This window comes from Nerophis lumbriciformis, linkage group LG04 (genome assembly GCF_033978685.3).
Source record: "Nerophis lumbriciformis linkage group LG04, RoL_Nlum_v2.1, whole genome shotgun sequence".
NCBI lineage: Eukaryota > Metazoa > Chordata > Actinopteri > Syngnathiformes > Syngnathidae > Nerophis > Nerophis lumbriciformis.
The window spans coordinates 5318490-5345912 of NC_084551.2; the positions used below are offsets into that span (position 1 = coordinate 5318490).

General features: G+C 42.2%; 1 protein-coding gene across 1 annotated transcript; it reads right to left on the reverse strand.

The window, feature by feature from the left end:
- Positions 1-6539: 6539 nt before the first annotated feature.
- On the reverse strand, positions 6540-26948 carry cd4-1 (CD4-1 molecule). The gene is given in 8 exon segments (XM_072912914.1): positions 6540-6834; positions 7841-7916; positions 21859-22182; positions 22185-22220; positions 22285-22536; positions 26447-26590; positions 26663-26753; positions 26937-26948. Coding segments are annotated over 8 exon segments (1230 nt in total).
- Between the last annotated feature and the right edge of the window lie 475 nt (positions 26949-27423).

Genomic DNA, 27423 nt, shown 5'->3' on the forward strand with positions numbered 1-27423 from the left:
GAATAGGTATTTTGTTGTATATATTCTCAAAGCTTTGACAATATACATTTTAGATTGAGACCAGTCTATCCCTAGAACCTTCTATCCCGCACACCCAAAATGGTCTCTCTTCCCAACGCCAAAAAGCTCTCTTTTCTTCCCCCTCCCTAGCCATAACAAAAGCACAACGTCTCCCTAGCCATAATACATTCCAAAGAACTCAAGGTTATCACACATAGTATGCTTGCTGACAGAGCATCAAGAGAATAAATGGAAAAGACGAGCTGTTTTCAAATATGACTAATAAATGAAAGAAGTACAACTTAAATTCGGATATATGTAAATATCTGCCTCTGACAGAACCTACCAAGAAGAAGGCTTGTAAAACTCCACTGTGTAGGATGGGAAGCAACATGAAGGTGTTCTGTTTCTTTCATGTATTGTAATCCACAGAAAGATTTTGTCTTGACTCAAGAACTACAAAAGCGGAGAGGAAGCAGGACTCCCCTCTAGGCGACCTTTTCTGTGAACTGTTTTATGACCTCTTCTTTGAACTCTTTTACAACCTTTTATTTAAACTGTTCTGTAATCAAAGGCGATGGCTGTTTACGACCCACGTCCCTTAGAAACAGCTGTTGCCATGTAATCAGGGAAAGTCCAAATAAAAGAGGCGGGGTACAATCTTTCGCCAGAGCGTGCTGGAGACTGTGCAAGAGTACAGCTCAGACGTTTCTCCTCAAATTGAGCCAAATTTAATTCTCCATCCATCCATCCATCTTCTTCCGCTTATCCGAGGTCGGGTCGCGGGGGCAGCAGCCTAAGCAGGGAAGCCCAGACTTCCCTCTCCCCAGCCACTTCGTCCAGCTCTTCCTGTGGGACCCCGAGGCGTTCCCAGGCCAGCCGGGAGACATAGTCTTCCCAACGTGTCCTGGGTCTTCCCCGCGGCCTCCTACCGGTCGGACGTGCCCTAAACACCTCCCTAGGGAGGCGTTCGGGTGGCATCCTGACCATATGCCCGAACCACCTCATCTGGCTCCTCTCGATGTGGAGGAGCAGCGGCTTTACTTTGAGCTCCTCCCGGATGGCAGAGCTTCTCACCCTATCTCTAAGGGAGAGCCCCGCCACCCGGCGGAGGAAACTCATTTCAGCTGCTTGTACCCGTGATCTTGTCCTTTCGGTCATAACCCAAAGCTCATGACCATAGGTGAGGATGGGAACGTAGATCGACCGGTAAATTGAGAGCTTTGCCTTCCGGCTCAGCTCCTTCTTCACCACAACGGATCGATACAGCGTCCGCATTACTGAAGACGCCGCACCGATCCGCCTGTCGATCTCACGATCCACTCTTCCCTCACTCGTGAACAAGACTCCGAGGTACTTGAACTCCTCCACTTGGGGCAAGATCTCCTCCCCAACCCGGAGATGGCACTCCACCCTTTTCCGGGCGAGAACCATGGACTCGGACTTGGAGGTGCTGATTCTCATCCCAGTCGCTTCACACTCGGCTGCGAACCGATCCAGCGAGAGCTGAAGATCCTGGCCAGATGAAGTCATCAGGACCACATCATGTGCAAAAAGCAGAGACCTAATCCTGCAGCCACCAAACCAGATCCCCTCAACGCCTTGACTGCGCCTAGAAATTCTGTCCATAAAAGTTATGAACAGAATCGGTGACAAAGGGCAGCCTTGGCGGAGTCCAACCCTCACTGGAAACGTGTCCGACTTACTACCGGCAATGCGGACCAAGCTCTGGCACTGAGCATACAGGGAGCGGACTGCCACAATCAGACAGTCCGATACCCCATACTCCCTGAGCACTCCCCACAGGACTTCCCGAGGGACACGGTCGAATGCCTTCTCCAAGTCCACAAAACACATGTAGACTGGTTGGGCAACCTCCCATGCACCCTCAAGGACCCTGCTGAGAGTATAGAGCTGGTCCACAGTTCCACGACCAGGACGAAAACCACACTGTTCCTCCTGAATCCGAGGTTCGACTATCCGGCGTAGCCTCCTCTCCAGTACACCTGAATAGACCTTACCGGGAAGGCTGAGGAGTGTAATCCCACGATAGTTAGAACACACCCTCCGGTTCCCATTCTTAAAGAGAGGAACCACCACCCCGGTCTGCCAATCCAGTGGTACCGCCCCCGATGTCCACGCGATGCTGCAGAGTCTTGTCAACCAAGACAGCCCCACAGCATCCAGAGCCTTAAGGAACTCCGGGCGGATCTCATCCACCCCCGGGGCCTTGCCACCGAGGAGCTTTTTAACTACCTCAGCAACCTCAGCCCCAGAAATAGGAGAGCCCACCACAGACTCCCCAGATTTAATTCTGTCTCTGTTTAATTCCTTGCTTCTTGTCTCGTTTAATAGATGTCATCAGTGTTTGAACCTGACAGGCGCTGTTGATTCCGTCTCAACTAGTTTGTTACACCCCCAAAAATAATAGTAAAACATGAGTTAGATCATTTAGAGAGCAATTGTGACGATGCTGTATCAATAAACTGTGCCCCTTGAGCCTGTTTAGGAGCACTAAAGGTACATATTATCCTGAGAGCCAGCATACTCTGCAATGTGTGTGTGTGACAATCATTGGTCCTTTAACTTAACTTTTACTTAAATGTATGTTTTGCATAAGAGGGCTGTTTTGTTTCCGAAATGAGTAACTCTGACAAAACCAATAAACCGGGGTGACCAAATTGCAGCCCTCAGTTTGGGCCGGGAGAGGTCATGAGCTCGATAAAGAATTTGTCCAAGGGGTGTTTCCAAATTAATCTCAAATATTTCTCAGACTTATTGTCGCCTTCTCTAGAAGAACATGAGTTAAACAGGTCAATGACAATTAATCGTGCTTTGAAATAAATGTAGCACAGCATTTACTTGTATGACCCAATCCAAACAACCTTCACTACTATTGGCGCAAAATAAAAAAATGCAACCAACACAAGTCATGGTCACACATAATACTCAAGAGTTTTGTGGATATTATAAAAAAAAAACCCGTCCTAGCACCATAAAAATAAAGCCATTACAATGCATGTTGGAAAAATGCAAAACACTCTCTCCACATTCATCCGTGTTTGGCACATTTTAGCTGCTTGATATTTCTGATTGATTACAAAACTTTAAGGAGGTCGTCACTGAAGTAAACAAGGTAAGAGTCAAACTTTCACATACTCTTACTCTTCAATTATTAATTGTATACCCATTATATGTACACATATATATGTATAGTCTATATATATATATATATATATATATGTATAATCTATATATATATATATATATAAATATATATATATATATATATAAATATATATATATGTATATATATATATATATATATGTATACATACATATATATATACATATACATATACATATATATATACATATACATATACATATATATATATATATACATACACACATACATGCACACGTTAGGTCAGAAAAAACACAGAGGATATTTTATTTTATATATATATAAAATCCCCTGAAAAAACTGCGAAACAGGCTTGTAGGGATAAAATTGCCTCTGTGTTTTTTCCTGACCTAACGTATATTCCGCTCTACCCCGGTTTTGAGCACTGTATAATATATTGTTACTTCACATGCAGTCGGCTTTCAGCCCCCAGAAACCTTTTTTTAGCCCAGTGTGTCCCCCAAGTCAAAAAGTTTGGACACCCCTGAAATATACCAAAAATCAAGGTTTTCAGGTGGATATACACTGTAATTTAGCGTACGAGAATCCATGGATGGATGGGTGGACGGATAGACTGCCGAATGGATATATAGAACAAAAACAAGGTTTTCAGGAGTATATACACTGTCATTTAGCATAATAGATGCTATGGACGGGCAGACGGACTCTAATAACTAAAAAGAATTAGCACTATATCGACAGATAGATTGACCAAACGACAAAAAAAATATCACATTTGGATGGATGGATAGATAGATGGATTATCTTTATTGTCTGTTATTATTTATATCGTATATGTATTATTATATATGTATAATTTATTTATTATTATCTAAATCCCTTAAGAAAAACATGATCAATCATATAGCCACAATGTCGGTAGCTGACTGACAGTGGCTACTAGAGATGCGCGGATAGGCAATTATTTCATCCGCAACCGCATCAGAAAGTCGTCAACCATCCGCAATCCACCCGATCTAACATTTGATCAGAACCGCATCCGCCCGCCATCCGCCCGCACCCGCCCGTTGTTATATATCTAATATAGACGATGCAAGGCATTAGTGAGGTTATAAAGCTTTTGCCTGTTAAAGAAAGGAAACTGATCCAATGCAGCACAGACATTCGCGTGCCACGCTGTCTCGACCCAGACGCACACCAGTGCGCAATCATATGGGAGCCGCGCTGAGCGCACCTCCAAGCGCGTCTCGCTGCCGGCGACGGCCGGGTATATGGGCCCGACGCTCCAGCGCCATCCATTTTCAGGGCTAGTTGATTCGGCAGGTGGGTTGTTACACACTCCTTAGCGGGTTCCGACTTCCATGGCCACCGTCCTAGCTGCTGTCTGTATCAACCAGGGTGAGCCCCACCCCTTTCGTGAGCGCACTGCGCGCGGAGTGACCCCTGTTACGTGCCCCCGGCAACAGGGGTGGCGGGCAGGTAAGCTGCGCGGGCGGAGCGCGCGGAGTGACCCCTGTTACGAGCCCCCGGCCACGGGGGTGGCGGGCAGGTAAGCTGCTTACCTGCTGCGCGTGACGCCGGCCGCGGCGAAGGTGGACGAGGCGGGGTGTCGGTGCGGTGGGCGCGTTGGTGACCCTGGACGTGCGTCGGGCCCTTCTCGCGGATCGCCTCAGCTACGGCTCCCGGTGGGGCCCTCTCGGGGGAAGGGGCCTCGGTCCCGGACCCCGGCGAGGCGTCGGGGGCCTTCTCCGCTCCGTAAAAGTGTCCATCTCTCTTTTTTTTTTTTCTTCTGTTGTGGCATATGCAGCAGGTGCCTGCTCGTTTTTCGTATGTGGGTAACAACATTTAACTATGTATATATATTTACCAATTGGTTTAACTGCCACCCGCCTGAATCTATTTAAAATCTAATTTTTTTTTATTTCAACCGCCCGACCCGACCCGACCCGACCCGACCCGCGGATAAAATCTAATTTTTTTAAATTTCATCCGCCCGATCCGCGGATAATCCGCGGACTCCGCGGTTGTGCCCGCAAACCGCGCATCTCTAGTGGCTACACATCCAGGTTATATTTTAAGACGTGTAGAGAAGCCTTTCTTTTTCTTTAAAACCTAATTTACTTCGTTTGCTGCTCATAAACAGCTTTAGGGACGCGCTACTGTTAGAGCATCATTAAAAGTGACTTTTGTATAGCATGTTATTCTTTTGAAAAGGTGTCATTCCGTCTATTTTAATGTTGGGTCTCAATCAGAAAAGAAAATGTATTATTTAGATTCGAGGTGCAATGGAGTGATGTATGGGTCATCATCACGACAGGCGACGTGTTGCTACGTACCTTTCGCAGCGGCAGAATCCATGTTGGCGACGACAGATGTTCCGCTGCAGTGAGAGAGAGAAACTATGAGTACTGTGATGTCACAGTAGGAAGGGGATGGTACCTGTCTGTGCCTCCGGGTGATGTAAATAAGGAGGAGAAGAACAAAGATGATGACGGCAGCCCCAATCACGGTCCCAAGCAGGCCCGGCCCTAATCAATCTGGCGCCCTAGGCAAGATTTTAGGTGGTGCCCCCCCACATCGGCAGTGAAGTGTATATACTCACAAGAACCCGAATAGCTTTGTCTTTGACCTTTTTTTTTTTTTACTTACAACTATACCTAATATATAAAGGGGTGGAAAAGTGACTATTACCTGCAGGGAAAACATTAGCTAACCAGAAGGCAATAATGTAAACAAAAAACACCTGCTTAAAAGATCTAATACAAATGTCCCTGAGGAATGTAAGGTGGGAGTACTGTAATTACCTAATGTTACATTATTATTTTCCATAACAATTTAGCCCCCTCCACAATATTAACCCGACGTTAAAACAGAACTAGCTATTTATTGATTAGCAATTGCCGAATAATGTAACATTAGCTTAATGCTAAAAAGCCAGGTTACTATCACATTCTGTAACAGACAAATAATTTCATGTAGGCTAACGTTACCTACCTGCTACCTCTGTCTTTTCTCGTTTCTCCTCTTCTTTTCTCTTTTTTCTTCCCTGGGCACCTGACAGTTTTGGCCGTTTTGACATCTTGTGTTGATTTTTTGATGTGGTGACGTCCAAAAAGAGTCATGATACGGGAAGGGAGGGGGCGCACCGTGCTGGGGGAGGGGGGGGGCGTAATGTTGTAACAAATAATATTTCTATTAAATAGGCTTTACTTTGCATTTTAATTAATGTGAGATTATTTTTTTGTATTTAGAAATAATAGTAACAACTTTTTTTTTTTCTCCAACATTTGTGGCACTGGCATGGCGCCCCCTGATGGACGGCGCCCTTAGCATTTGCCTATACGGCCTATGCCACGGGCCGGCCCTGGTCCCAAGCATCCCCACACTGCACTTAGTCTCTGTGGAAATAGACACAGTCGTCACACAGCACGTCAGCAAGCGAAGCCTCTCGGTTACACTCGCACTTTCCACACCTACCGACAGTCAACGTTATCTCAGCCGACGTCAGCCGGGCGTCGCACCGCCACAGGTCACACCTCCACCTGCCGCCGTCCCCTCGGACCGCTCCCGGAATGACGATTTGAGGCGGGTGATGCCCCGAGCTGAGCAGAGACCACGCGGAGGACTGCTCAGGTGGGAAACATTTCACCCAAAGGTTAGACGGCAACACACGACCCAGGCCACAGGTCAATCAATCAATCAATGTTTATTTATATAGCCCTAAATCACAAGTGTCTCAAAGGGCTGCACAAGCCTCAACGACATCCTCGGTACAGAGCCCACATAAGGGCAAGGAAAAACTCACCCCAGTGGGACGTCGATGTGAATGACTATGAGAAACCTTGGAGAGGACCGCATATGTGGGTAACCCCCCCCCCCCCCCCCCCTCTAGGGGAGACCGAGTCGAGTGGGTCTGACATAATATTGTGAGAGTCCAGTCCATAGTGGATCCAACATAATAGTAAGAGTCCAGTCCATAGTGGGGCCAGCAGGACACCATCCCGAGCGGAGACAAGTCAGCAGCGCAGAGATGTTCCCAACCGATGCACAGACGAGCGGTCCACCCCGGGTCCCGACTCTGGACAGCCAGCACTTCATCCATGGCCACCGGACCTGGACCTCTATAGCCCGCAGACTTTTTTTGGGCTCTGGGAATCACTAATAAGCCGGAGTTCTTTGAACGCAGATTTCTTGCCGGGACATATGGTACAATGCAATCGACAAGATAGGACGGAGCTAGACCGTGTAGTATTTTATACGTAAGTAGTAAAACCTTAAAGTCACATCTTAAGTGCACAGGAAGCCAGTGCAGGTGAGCCAGTATAGGTATATATATATATACTGTAGGTATATAAAGGTATATACAGTATAGGCGTAATATGATCAAACTTTCTTGTTCTTGTCAAAAGTCTAGCAGCCGCATTTTGTACCAACTGTAATCTTTTAATGCTAGACATAGGGAGACCCGAAAATAATACGTTACAGTAATCGAGACGAGACGTAACGAACGCATGAATAATGATCTCAGCGTCGCTAGTGGATAAAATAGAACGAATCTTAGCGATATTACGGAGATGAAAGAAGGCCGTTTTAGTAACACTCTTAATGTGTGACTCAAAGGAGAGAGTTGGGTGGAAGATAATACCCAGATTCTTTACTGAGTCGCCTTGTGTAATTGTTTGGTTGTCAAATGTTAGACTGAGAGGCCCGGAGAGGAGACAACTAGATGGAAAGAGAGATCCTTTTTCTTTTGATGTGATGATCGATACTGAAATATCGATACCACCGATAGCAGATCTTTCTGCTCTAATATCCATTCTCAAATCCAAATATTGATGCTTTTGCTTGGTATTTTCACGTAAACATGTTCATGTAACTAAATTGCGACGTACTTTTTATTCTAATAGTAGTTCTTATTAATTCATGTATTTTAATGCCATTTTGATGTACTTTGTATGAAATTGTCCTGTTTTTTTTTTTTTCCTGTTGTATTATCTTGGCTATATTGTTATTCACGCCACAACCGCAGTATACTTCAGAGTTGGAAATAAATAAATATACAGACACAGTACAGGTCAAAAGTTTGGACACGCCTTCTCATTCAATGCGTTTTCTTTATTTTCATGACTATTTACATTGTAGATTGTCACTGAAGGCATCAAAACTATGAATGAACACATGTGGAGTTATGTACTTAAAGGGGAACATTATCACCAGACCTATGTAAGTGTCAATATACAGGTAAAAGCCAGTAAATTAGAATATTTTGAAAAACTTGATTTATTTCAGTAATTGCATTCAAAAGGTGTAACTTGTACATTATATTTATTCATTGCACACAGACTGATGCATTCAAATGTTTATTTCATTTAATTTTGATGATTTGAAGTGGCAACAAATGAAAATCCAAAATTCCATGTGTCACAAAATTAGAATATTACTTAAGGCTAATACAAAAAAGGGATTTTTAGAAATGTTGGCCAACTGAAAAGTATGAAAATGAAAAATATGAGCATGTACAATACTCAATACTTGGTCGGAGCTCCTTTTGCCTCAATTACTGCGTTAATGCGGCGTGGCATGGAGTCGATGAGTTTCTGGCACTGCTCAGGTGTTATGAGAGCCCAGGTTGCTCTGATAGTGGCCTTCAACTCTTCTGCGTTTTTGGGTCTGGCATTCTGCATCTTCCTTTTCACAATACCCCACAGATTTTCTATGGGGCTAAGGTCAGGGGAGTTGGCGGGCCAATTTAGAACAGAAATACCATGGTCCGTAAACCAGGCACGGGTAGATTTTGCGCTGTGTGCAAGCGCCAAGTCCTGTTGGAACTTGAAATCTCCATCTCCATAGAGCAGGTCAGCAGCAGGAAGCATGAAGTGCTCTAAAACTTGCTGGTAGACGGCTGCGTTGACCCTGGATCTCAGGAAACAGAGTGGACCGACACCAGCAGATGACATGGCACCCCAAACCATCACCCAACCATGCAAATTTTGCATTTCCTTTGGAAATCGAGGTCCCAGAGTCTGGAGGAAGACAGGAGAGGCACAGGATCCACGTTGCCTGAAGTCTAGTGTAAAGTTTCCACCATCAGTGATGATTTGGGGTGCCATGTCATCTGCTGGTGTCGGTCCACTCTGTTTCCTGAGATCCAGGGTCAACGCAGCCGTCTACCAGCAAGTTTTAGAGCACTTCATGCTTCCTGCTGCTGACCTGCTCTATGGAGATGGAGATTTCAAGTTCCAACAGGACTTGGCGCCTGCACACAGCGCAAAATCTACCCGTGCCTGGTTTCCGGACCATGGTATTTCTGTTCTAAATTGGCCCGCCAACTCCCCTGACCTTAGCCCCATAGAAAATCTGTGGGGTATTGTGAAAAGGAAGATGCAGAATGCCAGACCCAAAAACGCAGAAGAGTTGAAGGCCACTATCAGAGCAACCTGGGCTCTCATAACACCTGAGCAGTGCCAGAAACTCATCGACTCCATGCCACGCCGCATTAACGCAGTAATTGAGGCAAAAGGAGCTCCAACCAAGTATTGAGTATTGTACATGCTCATATTTTTCATTTTCATACTTTTCAGTTGGCCAACATTTCTAAAAATCCCTTTTTTGTATTAGCCTTAAGTAATATTCTAATTTTGTGACACACGGAATTTTGGATTTTCATTTGTTGCCACTTCAAATCATCAAAATTAAATGAAATAAACATTTGAATGCATCAGTCTGTGTGCAATGAATAAATATAATGTACAAGTTACACCTTTTAAATGCAATTACTGAAATAAATCAAGTTTTTCAAAATATTCTAATTTACTGGCTTTTACCTGTATACCTTGATGTTGCAGAAAAAAGACCATATATTTTTTTAACCGATTTCCGAACTCTAAATGGGTGAATTTTGGCGAATTAAATGCCTTTCTATTATTCGCTGTCGGAGCGATGACGTCACAACGTGACGTCACATCGGGAAGCAATCCGCCATTTTCTCAAACACCGAGTCAAATCAGCTCTGTTATTTTCCGTTTTTTCGACTGTTTTCCGTACCTTGGAGACATCATGCCTCGTCGGTGTGTTGTCGGAGGGTGTAACAACACGAACAGGGACGGATTCAAGTTGCACCAGTGGCCCAAAGATGCGAAAGTGGCAAGAAATTGGACGTTTGTTCCGCACACTTTACCGACGAAAGCTATGCTACGACAGAGATGGCAAGAATGTGTGGATATCCTGCGACACTCAAAGCAGATGCATTTCCAACGATAAAGTCAAAGAAATCTGCCGCCAGACCCCCATTGAATCTGCCGGAGTGTGTGAGCAATTCAGGGACAAAGGGCCTCGGCAGTTTGTTCCCGCAGACGAGCGAGCTAAACCCCCTGGATGTCTTGGCTCACACCGTCCCTTATGCCACCGAAGATGATCAAGAGAAGAATATCGACCCTAGCTTCCCTGGCCTGCTGACATCAACTCCAAAACTGGACAGATCAGCTTTCAGGAAAAGATAGCGGATGAGGGTATGTCTACAGAATATATTAATTGATGAAAATTGGGCTGTCTGCACTCTCAAAGTGCATGTTGTTGCCAAATGTATTTCATATGTTGTAAACCTAGTTCATAGTTGTTAGTTTCCTTTAATGCCAAACAAACACATACCAATCGTTGGTTAGAAGGCGATCGCTGAATTCGTCCTCGCTTTCTCCCGTGTCGCTGGCTGTTGTGTTGTTTTCGTCGGTTTCGCTTGCATACGGTTCAAACCGATATGGCTCAATAGCTTCAGTTTCTTCTTCAATTTCATTTTCGCTACCTGCCTCCACACTACAACCATCCGTTTCATGCGTAATCTGTTGAATCGCTTAAGCCGCTGAAATCCGAGTCTGAATCCGAGCTAATATCGCTATAGCTTGCTGTTCTATGCGCCATGTTTGTTTGTCTTAAGCCACTGGGAACTGATTTTTAATGGTTTTAACCCTTCTGAAATTGTGATAATTTTCCCCTTTAACAAAAAGAGGCGAAATAACTGAAAACATGTTTTGTATTCTAGTTTCTTCAAAATAGCCACGTTTTGCTTGATTGCTGCTTTGCACACTCTTGGCATTCTCTCTCTGGGAAGCGCTACAGGTGCATTAAAACCAAAACAAACAGGCTAAAGAACAGCTTCTTCCCCAGGGCCATAACCATCCTGAACGGACTGCCCCATTGTCCCTCATAACTGCCTTCTCTTCGGTGCAATAACCCATTCCACCAACCACCCTGTTTTTGTTTTGTTTTTGTTTTTTCATGTAGTTATTCATTTCACACCATATTCATTGCACTTCTACATTTTTTATATCTTTATATATTTGCACATTGTTTTTCTTGCATGCACACATCGCACTGTATGGAATGGCCTCAATCTCGTTACCTTGCGTAATGACAATAAAGCTGATTCTGATTCTGATTCTGAAGAGGTAGTCATCTGAAATGGTTTTCACTTCACAGGTGTCATAGTTTTGATGCCTTCATTGACAATCTGCAATGTAAATAGTCATGAAAATAAAGAAAACGCATTGAAATGAGAAGGTGTGTCCAAACGTTTGGCCTGTACTGTATGTACTGATAAGGCACACCTGTGAAGTGAAAACCGTTTCAGGTGACTACCTCTTGAAGCTCATTGAGAGAATGCCAAGAGTGTGCAAAACAGTAATCAGAGCAAAGGGAGAAACTAGAATATAAAACATGTTTTCAGTTATTTCACCTTTTTTTTGTTAAGTACATAACTCCACATGTGTTCATTCATAGTTTTGATGCCTTCAGTGACAATCTACAATGTAAATAGTCGTGAAAATAAAGAAAACGCATTGAAATGAGAAGGTGTGTTCAAACTTTTGGCCTGTACTGTATATAATAATAATACATTACATATAATAATAATATAATACTGTAATAAAAAAATTATAATAAATAACAATAAATAAATGACTGTATTCTTTATGCTATGTTATTTGAAATACACAACTTTTTTTTAGCTGTTACATACAACTTATATATACTGTATATTTAATTTAGCGGACACATTAGGTATTTGCACAAAGTATCGGTGTCGCCGATTCTAGCCTGAATTTTACTCGGTATTGAATCGGAAAGAAAACCAGAGTTGTTGTTGTTGTTGTACTTGTATAGCGCTTTTCTACCTTTTTTTTAAGGAACTCAAAGGGCTTTGACACCATTTCCACATTCACACACTGATGGCGGGAGCTGCCATGCAAGGCGCTAACCAGGACCCATCAGGAGCAAGGGTGAAGTGGGGATTGAACCAGTAACCCTCGGATTGCTGGCACGGCCACTCTCCCAACTTCGCCACGCCGTCCCCAGTGGTATCGTACATTACTACCTTTTTTGGTGTAAATATCAGTGGATCTAATAGGGATCCCTGTGGGACACCTTTCACTCTCACATGATGCGGAAAAAAAGATGGAACCATGAAACCAGCGCTATTAGATAAATAAAATAAAATAAAGGAGTACTGGTGATGGAAAGCGTATACACAGAGGTGGGTAGAGTAGCCAGAAATTGTACTCAAGTAAGAGTACTGTTACTTTAGAGATTTATTACTCAAGTAAAAGTAAGGAGTAGTCACCCAAATATTTACTTGAGTAAAAGTAAAAAGTATGTTGTGAAAAAACTACTCAAGTACTGAGTAACTGATGAGTAACATACACACTCATATATATATATATATATATATATACATATACATTGATATATACAGTATATCATTTATATGTATTTATTTTGCTGTTTTTGTTTACATGTTAAAGATGTTTTAATGAATATACATGCATGTTTAACATATAGATTCCTTTCTTTAATGAAGACTAGAATATAAGTTGGTGTATTACCTGATTCTGATGACTTGCGTTGATTGTAATCAGACAGTAGTGATGATAATGTCCACGTTTTCAAATGGAGGAGAAGAAAAGTTCCTCCTTTCTGTCTAATACCACATGAAAGTGGTGGGTTTTTGGCATCTTATTTGTCCAGCTTCCATATTCGTTTTTATACACTTTACAAGAAATATATTGGCGTCAAACTCCGTAGCTTGCTAGCTTGTTTGCGCTGGCTTTCGGAGACTCTTGTTTTGAAAGCGCAGGCGCGATGGAACGGCACTTTTATTGTGAAGACAGGAACGTCCTCATGTGCGGTCAGTCTTGAGGCTTTTGACGGGATGTACGGTTGAAATAAAAAAAAGTATATTTTTTCCTTCACACTTTTGATTGATTGATTGGAACTTTTATTATTAGATTGCACAGTACAGTACACATTCCGTACAATTGACCACTAAATGGTAACACCCCAATAAGTTTTTCAACTTGTTTAAGTCAGGTCATGTGACCATTTGTCTCTGTTTGATTGGTCCAACGTCACCAGTGACTGCATCTGATTGATGGAACGAAGTGAAATGTCACCAGTAAGGCAGGCACTTTGAAGGTCTGTCTGACAGACCTAAACAAACAAAGCGTGCATTAACAGATCGATAAAAATTAGTAGCGAGTAGCGAGCTGAATGTAGATAAAAGTAGCGGAGTAAAAGTAGCGGAGTAAAAGTAGCGTTCCTTCTCTATAAATATACTTAAGTAAAAGTAAAAGTATGTTGCATTAAAACTACTCTTAGAAGTACAATTTATCCCAAAAGTTACTCAAGTAGATGTAACGGAGTAAATGTAGCGCGTTACTACCCACCTTTGCGTATACATGACAGTGAAATCCCAAAAGAACATCTTTTTAAACTAGAATAAACCACACACACACACACACAACTACAAACACTATCCAATAATAACAATTATGATAACACAGAGAAGTTAGACAATTAAAAATTGATTGTGTTGCCCCGCATCTCTGCTGTGATAGCCGTTAAAACAAATGAGGCCAGACGAGTGTTTTCATCCGTTGTAAAATCACTACTTAGGGACCGGGTTAAAAAACAATTAACATGAAAGAGAAACAACCATTAAAAAACAAGAATCTTCTTCATAAATGAGATTTTGGCAAAAGAATATAAACTTTCACAGGCAAAAAAACCCAACTTTTAACTGTGATACTGTATTATTACATTTTTAGGTATTATTATTGTTATTACCATCACGATGCTCCAATTAAGACCTCTTCAAAAACACTTGACTCAAGGCAAATAACCAACGGGTTGCTTAATTAGCGCTGGGTCAAAAAACATTGACATTAAAAGCTGTGGCTGTCGGCAGCACCTGATGTGTATTTTTTAATTAACAGTGAGTAGCTCTATAAATAAATTATACATATTTTATCATTAAATGATAAATGATAAGCATCCAGCAGCTGTCTCTGCATGCGCTTTAAAATGTTTGTAGTCAGCTGATTTGATGTCTGATGTGGGGGGTGGCACCCAACTGGCTTCACAGCGTGGGGGCGTGGCTTAAAGGGATTATGTTTTGTGTAATTAGGAATGCTTAGGAAACAAATTCAACAGAATAAAATAACTTACATCCATCCATCCATTTTTTACTGCTTGTTCCTAACTTTACGTATTTTTTTTTAAGATTACATGATGATTTAGTTTAGAGCTGAAACGATTCCTCGAGTAACTCGAGTAATTCGATTATAAAATATATTCGAGGAATTTTTGCTGCCTCAAGGCATTGTTAAGTTGGCTTTTTTTTGCCCCGTTTAGTAGTCAAAGCTCACGTTTTGCACGGACTGTTTAGGTATTGCACAGCGTGTTTACGTCAGATCATACGCCCCCTGCACTGCACAACACCGCTGCTTTAAACCTCTTAAGGCCCAAGTTTGTTTACATGCTTTTTTTTTATTTCTCTGTGCTATTTGGGCTTATTGGACCCTAATTAGAATAAAAATAAAAAATCATCTTTTGATATAATGTACTTTTAGTCCATAAGTACACGAATGTGTACTTCATGCTAATTTTTATTTTTTACACATTTTTTTCCAAATTCCATTGTATGTTATACTCTTCTGACACCACCAGATAGCAGTATAAGTGTCCATATGTCGGCATAAGACCCCAATTCAGTAGTGTACACAATTTTGGAAATAAGAGCTAAAAGGTGCTGTCCATCACAGCTATCACAGCAGAGATGCGGGGCAACACAATCAATTTTTAATTGTCTCCTCAGCCTTCCCGGTAAGGTCTATTCAGGTGTACTGGAGAGGAGGCTACGCCGGATAGTCGAACCTCGGATTCAGGAGGAACAGTGTGGTTTTCGTCCTGGTCGTGGAACTGTGGACCAGCTCTATACTCTCGGCAGGGTCCTTGAGGGTGCATGGGAGTTTGCCCAACCAGTCTACATGTGCTTTGTGGACTTGGAGAAGGCATTCGACCGTGTACCCCGGGAAGTCCTGTGGGGAGTGCTCAGAGAGTATGGGGTAACGGACTGTCTTATTGTGGCGGTTCGCTCCCTGTATAATCAGTGTCAGAGCTTGGTCCGCATTGCCGGCAGTAAGTCGGACACGTTTCCAGTGAGGGTTGGACTCCGCCAAGGCTGCCCTTTGTCACCGATTCTGTTCATAACCTTTATGGACAGAATTTCTAGGCGCAGTCAGGGCGTTGAGGGTATCTGGTTTGGTGGCTGCAGGATTAGGTCTCTGCTTTTTGCAGATGATGTGGTCCTGATGGCTTCATCTGGCCAGGATCTTCAGCTCTCACTGGATCGGTTCGCAGCCGAGTGTGAAGCGACTGGGATGGGAATCAGCACCTCCAAATCCGAGTCCATGGTTCTCGCCCGGAAAAGGGTGGAGTGCCATCTCCGGGTTGGGGAGGAGATCTTGCCCCAAGTGGAGGAGTTCAAGTACCTCGGAGTCTTGTTCACGAGTGAGGGAAGAGTGGATCGTGAGATCGACAGGCGGATCGGTGCGGCATCTTCAGTAATGCGGACGCTGTATCGATCCGTTGTGGTGAAGAAGGAGCTGAGCCAGAAGGCAAAGCTCTCGATTTACCGGTCGATCTACGTTCCCATCCTCACCTATGGTCATGAGCTTTGGGTCATGACCGAAAGGACAAGATCACGGGTACAAGCGGCCGAAATGAGTTTCCTCCGCCGGGTGGCGAGGCTCTCCCTTAGAGATAGGGTGAGAAGCTCTGTCATCCGGGGGGAGCTCAAAGTAAAGCCGCTGCTCCTCCATATCGAGAGGAGCCAGATGAGGTGGTTCGGGCATCTGGTCAGGATGCCACCCGAACGCCTCCCTCGGGAGGTGTTTCGGGCACGTCCGACCGGTAGGAGGCCACGGGGAAGACCCAGGACACGTTGGGAAGACTATGTCTCCCGGCTGGCCTGGGAACGCCTCGGGATCCCCCGGGAGGAGCTGGACGAAGTGGCTGGGGAGAGGAAAGTCTGGGCTTCCCTGCTTAGGCTGCTGCCCCCGCGACCCGACCTCGGATAAGCGGAAGAAGATGGATGGATGGATGGATGGAGGTGCTGTCCACGCATGAGGCCACTAAGGCCTTTAGAGGTTAAATACGCTCGAGTTTAGTAAACTTTTTCGCCGACATAACTCGCAATGGCAGACGCCACAGAAAGCAGAGGACAAGAGCCATAGCAAAACGAGGGAATTAAGACGCGACAAAAGTTGTCTAAGGTGTGGGAACGCTTCACACTAAAATCGAAGGAAAACGCAGTAGTATGTAAACATTGTAAAGTGAAGCTCGCATACCACAACAGCACAAGTTCGATGCTGTAGCACCTGCCGAGAAAGCATCCGATTGAGGGACGTCCAAAAGCCAGGTAAGTCATCTATTATCAAATGTAAACGCAAAAGTTGTTAGTAAAATAAATGTTAGAATAATTATGTATACGTTATCCCATAACTCTTATGCTTAAAGACCATTGCTATAGTTATTATCAATTGTGCTGAAGTTGTACTTTTGTATCTGTGCAAAGGCACAACTTGTAATCTTCCATTGCGAGTTGTCTCGTATCAGCAGTGTGTTTCCAAACCCTGCCTGCTGACAGCCAAGGACAGACATCAAGTACCTCAACGCAGATAAAACAGATACAGGGCGAAATCACGAGTGTCAGCACATTTCCATTCTGAATAATCATGTATTGTGTCTACTGGGGCTGCTTGCATTACCCCTCCCTTCAGAAGCAGCCTCAGTGATGTTAACTAGGGACCTCCCGAATAAATAGAGGAGCACGTGGGACTGTACTATAGAGCGTAGGGTGAAACTGTAACTGAGTGTCTCTTCTCATGAGCAAAATTCAACTCTGTCTCTGCTTGATTCCTTGCTTCTTGTCTCGTTTAATAGATAGTTTGGTGTTTGAACCTGACATTATGATAACCAGGATGTGTTCTCTCACTCCCGCAAAGTCATCAAATGACGCCAAAAGGTGTTCAAAACTAACAATTTTATCCGAGCTGTCGTGTTCAATTAGCCTTTCATCAGTAGAAAGTAGTCGTGCAAAGTTATTCGGGTTATTCAAGTCATGCAACCACATGCTACTTGGATAGCTTGCACTTGCACTCACTATAGTCTCTATATCATAGGCGCCGATCTACATTTCTGCTCGACGGGCAGTAAATCTGACGCTACTTTTCTGAGCATGCGTGGTTTTTGCTTGGTGGTGGCCTCATCACTGGTTGCACATTTCAAATGCAGTATTAAAGGCACTACCTAATCCACTTTTTATGTTTAATATCATGAAAACTGTTCTTATTGTTTTATTTTTGATACTAAGAATATAGTTTTATTTCAACTTTCTCAGGGAATACTAATTTTGAAGTAATTTTATGTATATGTGTTTTCATCTCAAACATGTTATGATGGCAAAATGAACATTGATTACTATTTTGCATGCAGAGAATGAAATGAACTATATTGAGTTTGAGTTTGAGTTTATTTCGAACATGCAATCATACAACATGATACATCACAATCTCCAGTTTCTCTTTTCAACATGTTCGAAAAGGAGTAGGAAGAAGCAGAGCTTATTTAATCCTACCCCTTTTCTTTTACATAACAGTTGCTAAAACTTTTGTTCACTTCCTGTTCTCAATTTATTCACAATATACTCCATAAGTAATCACAATACAAATAAGTAAATAAATAATAATTGGTGAAGTAAGTTACATTTCATATGTTGAGATAAGTAAGATTATTTTGTGAGTGAAAGAATGAAAGAATGGATGAGTTAAATAAATTCAGAATGTTTATCATGGTTCTTCTTCTTTATACTTTGTAAACACTTTAAGTTTGAAGAGTTTCTTGAAGTGGATCATATTAGTACATTGTTTGATTGCTTTGCTTAATCCATTCCATAATTTAATTCCACATACTGATATACTGAAGGTCTTAAGTGTTGTACGTGCATACAAATGTTTTAAATTACATTTCTCTCTAAGATTATATTTCTCCTCTTTTTTTGAGAAGAATTGTTGTATATTCTTGGGTAGCAGGTTATAGTTTGCTTTGTGTATCATTTTAGCTGTTTGCAAATTCACTATGTCGTAGAATTTCAGAATCTTTGATTCAATAAATAAAGGATTTGTGTGTTCTCTATATCCAACATTATGTATTATTCTAACTGATCTTTTTTGTAACACCGTTAATGAATGAAGTGTACTTTTGTAATTATTTCCCCATATTTCTGCACAATAACTCAGATATGGTAACACTAGTGAGCAGTAGAGAATATGAAGTGATTTTTTGTCTAGAACATGTTTTGCTTTATTCATTATTGACGTGTTTCTTGCTACTTTATGTTGTATATTTTTTACGTGAGATTTCCAGTTCAATTTATCATCAATCATTATACCTAGAAATTTGGTTTCATTTACTCTTTCAATTTCTATTCCGTCTATTTGTATTTGTGTTTGACTTTCTCTTCTACTGTTACCAAATAGCATTATTTTAGTTTTACTGAGATTCAACGATAGTCTGTTTTTGTCAAACCATCTTTTTAATTTGTTAATTTCTTCTGTTATTATTTGTAGTATCTTCTGTGTGTTCTCTCCTGAACAAAACGCTGTTGTATCATCCGCAAATAATACTAACTTTAAATCTTTTGTAACTTTACAAATGTCATTTATATAGAGATTAAATAATTTAGGTCCTAGTATTGATCCCTGAGGTACACCACAGGATATATTTAGCGTTGTAGACGTGTGTTCGCCTACCTTCACGTATTGTTTCCTGTTCATTAGATAACTTCTTATCCAGTTTAAGACTAACCCTCTGATGCCATATCGTTCTAGTTTTTTGATTAAAATATTGTGATTAATTGTGTCAAATGCTTTAGTTAGATCCATAAAAACTGCTGCCGCACATTTTTTATTATCTATAGCATTGGTAATTTCTTCTGTAATTTCAATTAAAGCCATCGAAGTTGAAACATTAGCTCTGTATCCATATTGATTTTCTTCGAGTATTCTATTTTTATTTATGAAACTCTCTAATCTGTTATTGAACAGTTTTTCAATGATTTTAGAAAATTGTGGAAGTAAGGAAACAGGTCTATAATTTGTAAATTGATGTTTGTCGCCAGTCTTGTAAATTGGTGCAACTTTAGCTATTTTCATTTTGTTTGGAAATGTATCTGTTTGAAATGATAGGTTACTAATATACATTAATGGTCCTGAGATCTCTTCAATAACCTTTTTTATCGTTTCCATATCAATTCCGTTACAATCAGTTGAAGTCTTAGATTTACATTTTTTTACGATTGTAACTATTTCCTCCATATTGCATTCTTAAAATGTAAAACTATTGTCGTCATTATTAAGTGGTTTGTCTTTTTATATTGTTTATGAATTGTTGGCAGGTTGAAAACAGCTCAGCGGATTTGCGTTTAAACGGAACCGTATAATAATCATCAAAAACGCACGAGAGACAAGAACTTGGTTTATGCGGGAAAAGGGTGGAGTGCCATCTCCGGGTTGGGGAGGAGATCTTGCCCCAAGTGGAGGAGTTCAAGTACCTCGGAGTCTTGTTCACGAGTGAGGGAAGAGTGGATCGTGAGATCGACAGGCGGATCGGTGCGGCGTCTTCAGTAATGCGGACGCTGTATCGATCCGTTGTGGTGAAGAAGGAGCTGAGCCGGAAGGCAAAGCTCTCGGTTTACCGGTCGATCTACGTTCCCATCCTCACCTATGGTCATGAGCTTTGGGTCATGACCGAAAGGACAAGATCACGGGTACAAGCGGCCGAAATGAGTTTCCTCCGCCGGGTGGCGGGGCTCTCCCTTAGAGATAGGGTGAGAAGCTCTGTCATCCGGGGGGAGCTCAAAGTAAAGCCGCTGCTCCTCCACATGGAGAGGAGCCAGATGAGGTGGTTCGGGCATCTGGTCAGGATGCCACCCGAGCGCCTCCCTCGGGAGGTGTTTAGGGCACGTCCGACCGGTAGGAGGCCACGGGGAAGACCCAGGACACGTTGGGAAGACTATATATCCCGGGTGACCTGGGAACACCTCGAGATCCCCCGGGAGGAGCTGGACGAAGTGGCTGGGGAGAGGGAAGTCTGGGCTTCCCTGCTTAGGCTGCTGCCCCCGCGACCCGACCTCGGATAAGCGGAAGAAGATGGATGGATGGACACCACACAGCACATTGGGCTGTGAGCGCACCTGTTTTTATTTTTTATTAGCACACACAAATTGGCACAATCAACCGCGGACGCATTTCAGCTGTGCGTGTCAGCCTTCAACCATGAAAACAGGCGTTTACGAAATAAAAGACAATAAGGCCAAACGCAATAATTGAGGGCACAACATGTATAATTAAACCTTAATTAAGCAAAAATATTGCTCCGGCCCGGCTGCACCAAATAATGATATGAATCCATTTAATAAAGTCAAAGTACAAATAAGGAAACAAGAGAAGTATCCCACACTTCCCTTTTGTAAAGTAAATGTGTACAGCCGATATGGGCATCTACATCAACTATATGATTTTCCTCAGAAGCTGGACAAGACACACACAAAAAAAAAAAATAATAATAATAATTAACCAAAAGTATGATTTATTCGATTACTCGATTAATCGATCGGGATATTCGATAGAATACTCGATTACTAAAATATTTGATAGCTGCAGCTCTAATTCAGTTTAACGTTTACATCGTACGTCCTGGCAGTGACAGCTGGAGTGTGTATGCCACAAACAAATCCATCTTAAAATGGAGCACAAGTCTCCTGTTTGGATTTTTTTTCTTTCTTTTACTAGCTATTGATTGTCGCTTGGAGGCCAACTCTTCTCCCACCTGCGTCCAACTGCCTGTCGGTGCATTGATCTGCTGATTGGTCAGCTGCTGCGTGGTGTCAATCATCTTCACGCAGCCAGAAACGGTAGAGCCAGAAAACCAATCAAAGAGCTTGTTGGAGGTCTAAAGGGACAGGCTACAGTTTGAGTGGCTGTTTTCCGCTTGGCGCTAGTGTTCGACTTGTCTCCATTCAATAGTGTAACATTTGTAAATTGTAAGGTACCTACATTGCCTTTTGAAAAATTGCAGACTATTAATGAGTACCAAAATATCTGTTTTTGAAGTAAAAGGATTCTTACGACAAAATAAAGAAAAACCCTCCTTCCTATTGACGCGATAGCGTCCCTAGCGAGATGAGCCCACCTCGTGTATACGACCACCACTCTCCGCAAGACAGTTTTGGGAAAAAAAAAGGGAACAAAGGCTTCCCAACACGTCTTAAAATATCAGCTACATATGTGGGTGCTGTAAGGAAGTAGTTTGTGTGGACTCACCCTGCAGCACTTCAACGCTCACAGTCTTTTCCAGAATCAACCTGTTGCTAAATCTGAAGGCGCACTTGTAGTCTCCTCTGTCTTCTGCCATTACTCCTTTTTCAGTCAGAGACAAGTCCCCTCTTTGGAGGTCTGGAACAGGACTAAAGCCCCTGCTTTGAACCGGCAGCCATGTCAGCTCCTTATCCGTCAGGGAGAGGGAGAAGAGCTCCTGCAGACTTGCATTAAAAAGATGAAAGGACGCTTTTGGGATGAAATACCAGCTGACTTCTTGGAGGCCCTTGTCTTTGAATTGTTCCCAGGAGAGGTGAGTGGGAACTGTTTGGACACATACTGTGGATGGAGAGGAGCCGGGTGGAGGTCTGTCCAAATAAAGCAAGATCAATCAAAACGAAAATCACTGAATGGATCTTTTAAGTGACTCACCAAGAAGTGTGATAGAAAGTGTGGCCCTCGCCTCCTCTCTTCCTCTAATGACAATGCAGCTCCATGTGCCGTCATCTCGGTCTGTAACGTCCACATGGACTTTTCCTTCGTGCGGACACTGACGACTTCGGATTCCCGCCGGACTCAACCAGTAGATGTCAGCCAAGGTGTCACTTTCAGCAGCGACCACTTGGCAGGACAGCGTCAGACGTTGTCCAGGCAACAGAGGAGAAGAGGCAGGGTCGGCAGACGCTAACACGACACACACATCGCTTGTTAGCATTGTTGAAGATTAAGCAGGAAAAAACATGTGAGGTATTTCAGGAGGATCCATCTAAAATGTAGCGAAAATAAATAGTACAGTATTTGTTTGTGTAAGCCAAGAGTGTCCACATTTTTTGACTTGGGCTAAAAAAATGTGGTCGAGGGCCAAAATCATGTAAAGTAATATATATACAGGTAAAAGCCAGTAAATTAGAATATTTTGAAAAACTTGATTTATTTCAGTAATTGCATTCAAAAGGTGTAACTTGTACATTATATTTATTCATTGCACACAGACTGATGCATTCAAATGTTTATTTCATTTAATTTTGATGATTTGAAGTGGCAACAAATGAAAATCCAAAATTCCGTGTGTCACAAAATTAGAATATTACTTAAGGCTAATACAAAAAAGGGATTTTTAGAAATGTTGGCCAACTGAAAAGTATGAAAATGAAAAATATGAGCATGTACAATACTCAATACTTGGTTGGAGCTCCTTTTGCCTCAATTACTGCGTTAATGCGGCGTGGCATGGAGTCGATGAGTTTCTGGCACTGCTCAGGTGTTATGAGAGCCCAGGTTGCTCTGATAGTGGCCTTCAACTCTTCTGCGTTTTTGGGTCTGGCATTCTGCATCTTCCTTTTCACAATACCCCACAGATTTTCTATGGGGCTAAGGTCAGCGGAGTTGGCGGGCCAATTTAGAACAGAAATACCATGGTCCGTAAACCAGGCACGGGTAGATTTTGCGCTGTGTGCAGGCGCCAAGTCCTGTTGGAACTTGAAATCTCCATCTCCATAGAGCAGGTCAGCAGCAGGAAGCATGAAGTGCTCTAAAACTTGCTGGTAGACGGCTGCGTTGACCCTGGATCTCAGGAAACAGAGTGGACCGACACCAGCAGATGACATGGCACCCCAAACCATCACCCAACCATGCAAATTTTGCATTTCCTTTGGAAATCGAGGTCCCAGAGTCTGGAGGAAGACAGGAGAGACACAGGATCCACGTTGCCTGAAGTCTAGTGTAAAGTTTCCACCATCAGTGATGGTTTGGGGTGCCATGTCATCTGCTGGTGTCGGTCCACTCTGTTTCCTGAGATCCAGGGTCAACGCAGCCGTCTACCAGCAAGTTTTAGAGCACTTCATGCTAAATGAAATAAACATTTGAATGCATCAGTCTGTGTGCAATGAATAAATATAATGTACAAGTTACACCTTTTGAATGCAATTACTGAAATAAATCAAGTTTTTCAAAATATTCTAATTTACTGGCTTTTACCTGTATATATATGTATGTATGTATGTGTTTATATATATATATATATATATATATATATATATATATATATATATATATATATATATATATATATATATATATATATATACACAAAAGTATTTGGCCACCTGCCTTGACTCACATATGAACATGAAGTGCCATCCCATTCCTAACCCATAAGGTTTCAATATGATGTCGGTCTACCTTGTGCAGCTATTACAGCTTCAACTCTTCTGGGAAGGCAAGAAAATTCACCCTTGCTCCTGATGGGTCGTGGTTAGGGCCTTACATGGCAGCTCCCGCCATCAGTGTGAATGTGTGTGTGAATGGGTGAATGTGGAAATAGTGTCAAAGCGCTCTGAGTACCTTGAAGGTAGAAAAGCGCTATACAAGTATAACCCATTATAACCATTAACAGAGACATGCGGCAGGCTTACACACACACATGCATCCACAAAAAATATACGCCACACACACATACCCCACGCCCTTGATGCGAATCCTTTCGGGGTGATGGACGACTGGGCAGCGCCTGAAGAGCTGTAGCCTGCCACCGTAGCCCCCACTCCCTCCCCTCTGTTGCAAGTCTCGAGTTGTATGTTGTAATATGTATATGTGCTTTGCTATGGAGTTTTTTCCCCACTCCAGACTGGGCCCCCTTAGGAGCCCAGTCTAAATTGTATTTTTTTACTCATCCTCCCCCAGCGTTGAACTTTTTCCCATCTTTTACGGGGTGCCTTGTGGCGACTCATCAGCGTTCCTGTTCTGTAACCGTGTACACTGTTTGTCTGTCTAATCTTGAACGGGTTTGTGCTGAAAACAAAGTTTCGATGTACTTGTGCAATGACAATAAAGACCGACCTACCTAAACAGTAATAATAACTGTCGGAAATATACCGCCATTTATTGTTACATCCCTAGTGTACACACTGTTTATTTTGTTGTTTTTAATTACTGTGATCCAGTTTCTGTGTAGCTTAAAAAAAATGTTTCCCTTAAACTGATGGACATATTCCTTAATTTCTCATCATAAAATATGAAATATTATTTTACAATGTTAGGTAGATTGGGCAAATGTTGGTTGTTTAAGGTGTACATCAAAATTGTGCTACTACTGAATGTATAGTATAAGGTTGAATAGAAAAGGAAAGTACCAGTGATTTTGTAAAGCTTGAAGGTCTTGACTGGTGCATACCTGCCAACTTTTGAAATCAGAAAAACCTAGTAGCCAGGGTCCAGGGGCCGCAGGCCCCGGTAGGTCCAGGACAAAGTCCTGGTGGGGGGTTCAGGCTTCGCCCCCCGACGCAAAATGATTATTAGCATTCAGACAGGTTAAAATGTTGCTAAAACCATCACTTTTCTATCAGTCACAGTGACTTTTCAAAACAAAAATATTACAGCAAAAATCATATGGGTTGATTGACATGTTTATTCTGTAAACTAACTTCAATAGTTTGAAATTATTTTGACAGTTAATGCCAGTTATCCTGTCAACCTTTCACAAGACTTCAATTTGTTAATTGAAAGTATAAACAGTATAAACACTTTTTACAGTAAACAAATGGTAAAACAGTACTAAACAATTCCATTAAAAAAAAAATTGGTGTCATTATTAACTTTCTGTCCAAGCTTGTATAATCTACTGCCTTGTTCAATTGTAAACAATATTCTGTGCCTAAAATTCACATTTCTATCACAATTATCATACTGTAAACATGGTAAGCTAACTTCATTAAAATTAATAGTCCTGTCAATAGCATGGAATTACAATTCAAATGTAGTTTTTTTGTAAGCCTTTCAAAAGAATTCAAAATATGAAAAATTAATGAAAATTAATTTAAGCCATCAGACACTTGAAAAGTGGCACATCACATCTCTAATGTAATCATTTTAACTTTTCAACAGAAATAGCACTGCAAAAATATTAAGGACATACTTCTGTATTTTGGTAGTTATGCTGTCAACATTTAACAAGATTTCTTCAACTTGGACTTGAAAGCATAAATAGTATAAACACTTTTAACAGTATAACAGTACTAAACAATTCCAATAGATAACATTGGTGTCATTACCTTTTTGTGGCTAAAATCCGAAAAACGTTGAAAGTTTTCCACTTGTATCGCTAGCAACGGCATTAGACTTGTGTTCTTTTGTCCCAACGTGGTCTTTTACATCGCTAATTCCTCCGTGTCCGATCGAAAAATCTTGTCTGCACAAGGTGCAATTCGCGTAGTTTTCACCCTTTTTGGAACGGATAATTATTCCCGGATAGGCTTTTGAATATTCTTCACGGAATGACTGCAGTTTTCTTTTCGGTTTAAGACTCGTTTGCGATTTTTCTCCGGCTGATTCCATGATCGTTCGCTCGTTTGGAAACAATGGCAACAGGTGCCTCTTGCTTGGCAGCGGTGCTATAAATAGCCTCGCGCATGGCATTCGGAATGGCTCGATAGGAAGTTATGGGAAGCAGTGTCGATTATCATTGTTGTTACGCGATTTCGTGAATAGAACTTTAAAAAAAAAAAATTTTTTTAATTAATGAAAAACCGTATTTTTTATCACTGCAACCGTAACCCGGAATAGGTTGATGAAAACCGTACTAATTACGGGAAAACCGGAGTAGTTGGCAGGTATGCTAGTGTGACTTCACCGCCCATTCTGACCAATTTGGAAAGGACAAAAGTGCCAAAGCCTTGCCGTTGGACTCTTGTGATGTTCAGCGCAAGTTTGGAAATGGACAACCTGCCCGCCCAGCGCTCATCTGCAATCAAAAGACTCTCCACCAGTCACAAATATTACAATAACACATTTTCGTACAAAGACGAAAGCTGACCGTGGGTAGACAACCAGCCAGAGAGAGGGTTCAGCCAGGCCAGCCGACCTTTCTGGAAGCTACTCTGAGACCAGTACCAAGTCACTGTCAACTTGGAGCACCTCAGGGTTCATGGTGACTGTGGCCCCTTCTGTGGCGTAGATGTAGACCACCTCTTCAAACCCTGCCACAACCACAAGAGAGCTGACAGAGAGTTGAGATGCATTAAGCTTCTCGACTAAAACTTCCTACTTGTGGTTCACAGGAGAGCAGCCATGACAGAGACAATGTCTACCAGGAACTTCATCTTGGATTATCGAGTGAAAAAGAAACACCGGAATAAATGCCAATACAGTAATCCCTCCATTATTGCGGTTAATTGGTTCCGGACATGACATGTAAACAAATTTCCGCTAATTATAGATGAAATACTTCCATAGCTAGAGCATAAAAAACTGTTTACAACCTTCTAAATATGTTTTGAGACTTGAAATAACACCCTTTATTCACCTTTACACTCTTTAAATCCAATATAGTAATCAATCAATCAAAGTTTATTTATATAGCCCTTAATCACAAATGCCCCAAAGGGCTCCACAAACCACAATGACATCCTCGGATCAGATCCCACATCAGGGCAAGAAAAAAACTCAACCCACTGGCAACAATGAGAAACCTTGGAAGGGGCCGCAGATGTAGGTATTAGTAATACTGCCTAAGACTGAGCCAATCAGTGGCCACGATACTGAACAGCATGATTTGATTGGTTTGGTCTCATCCAT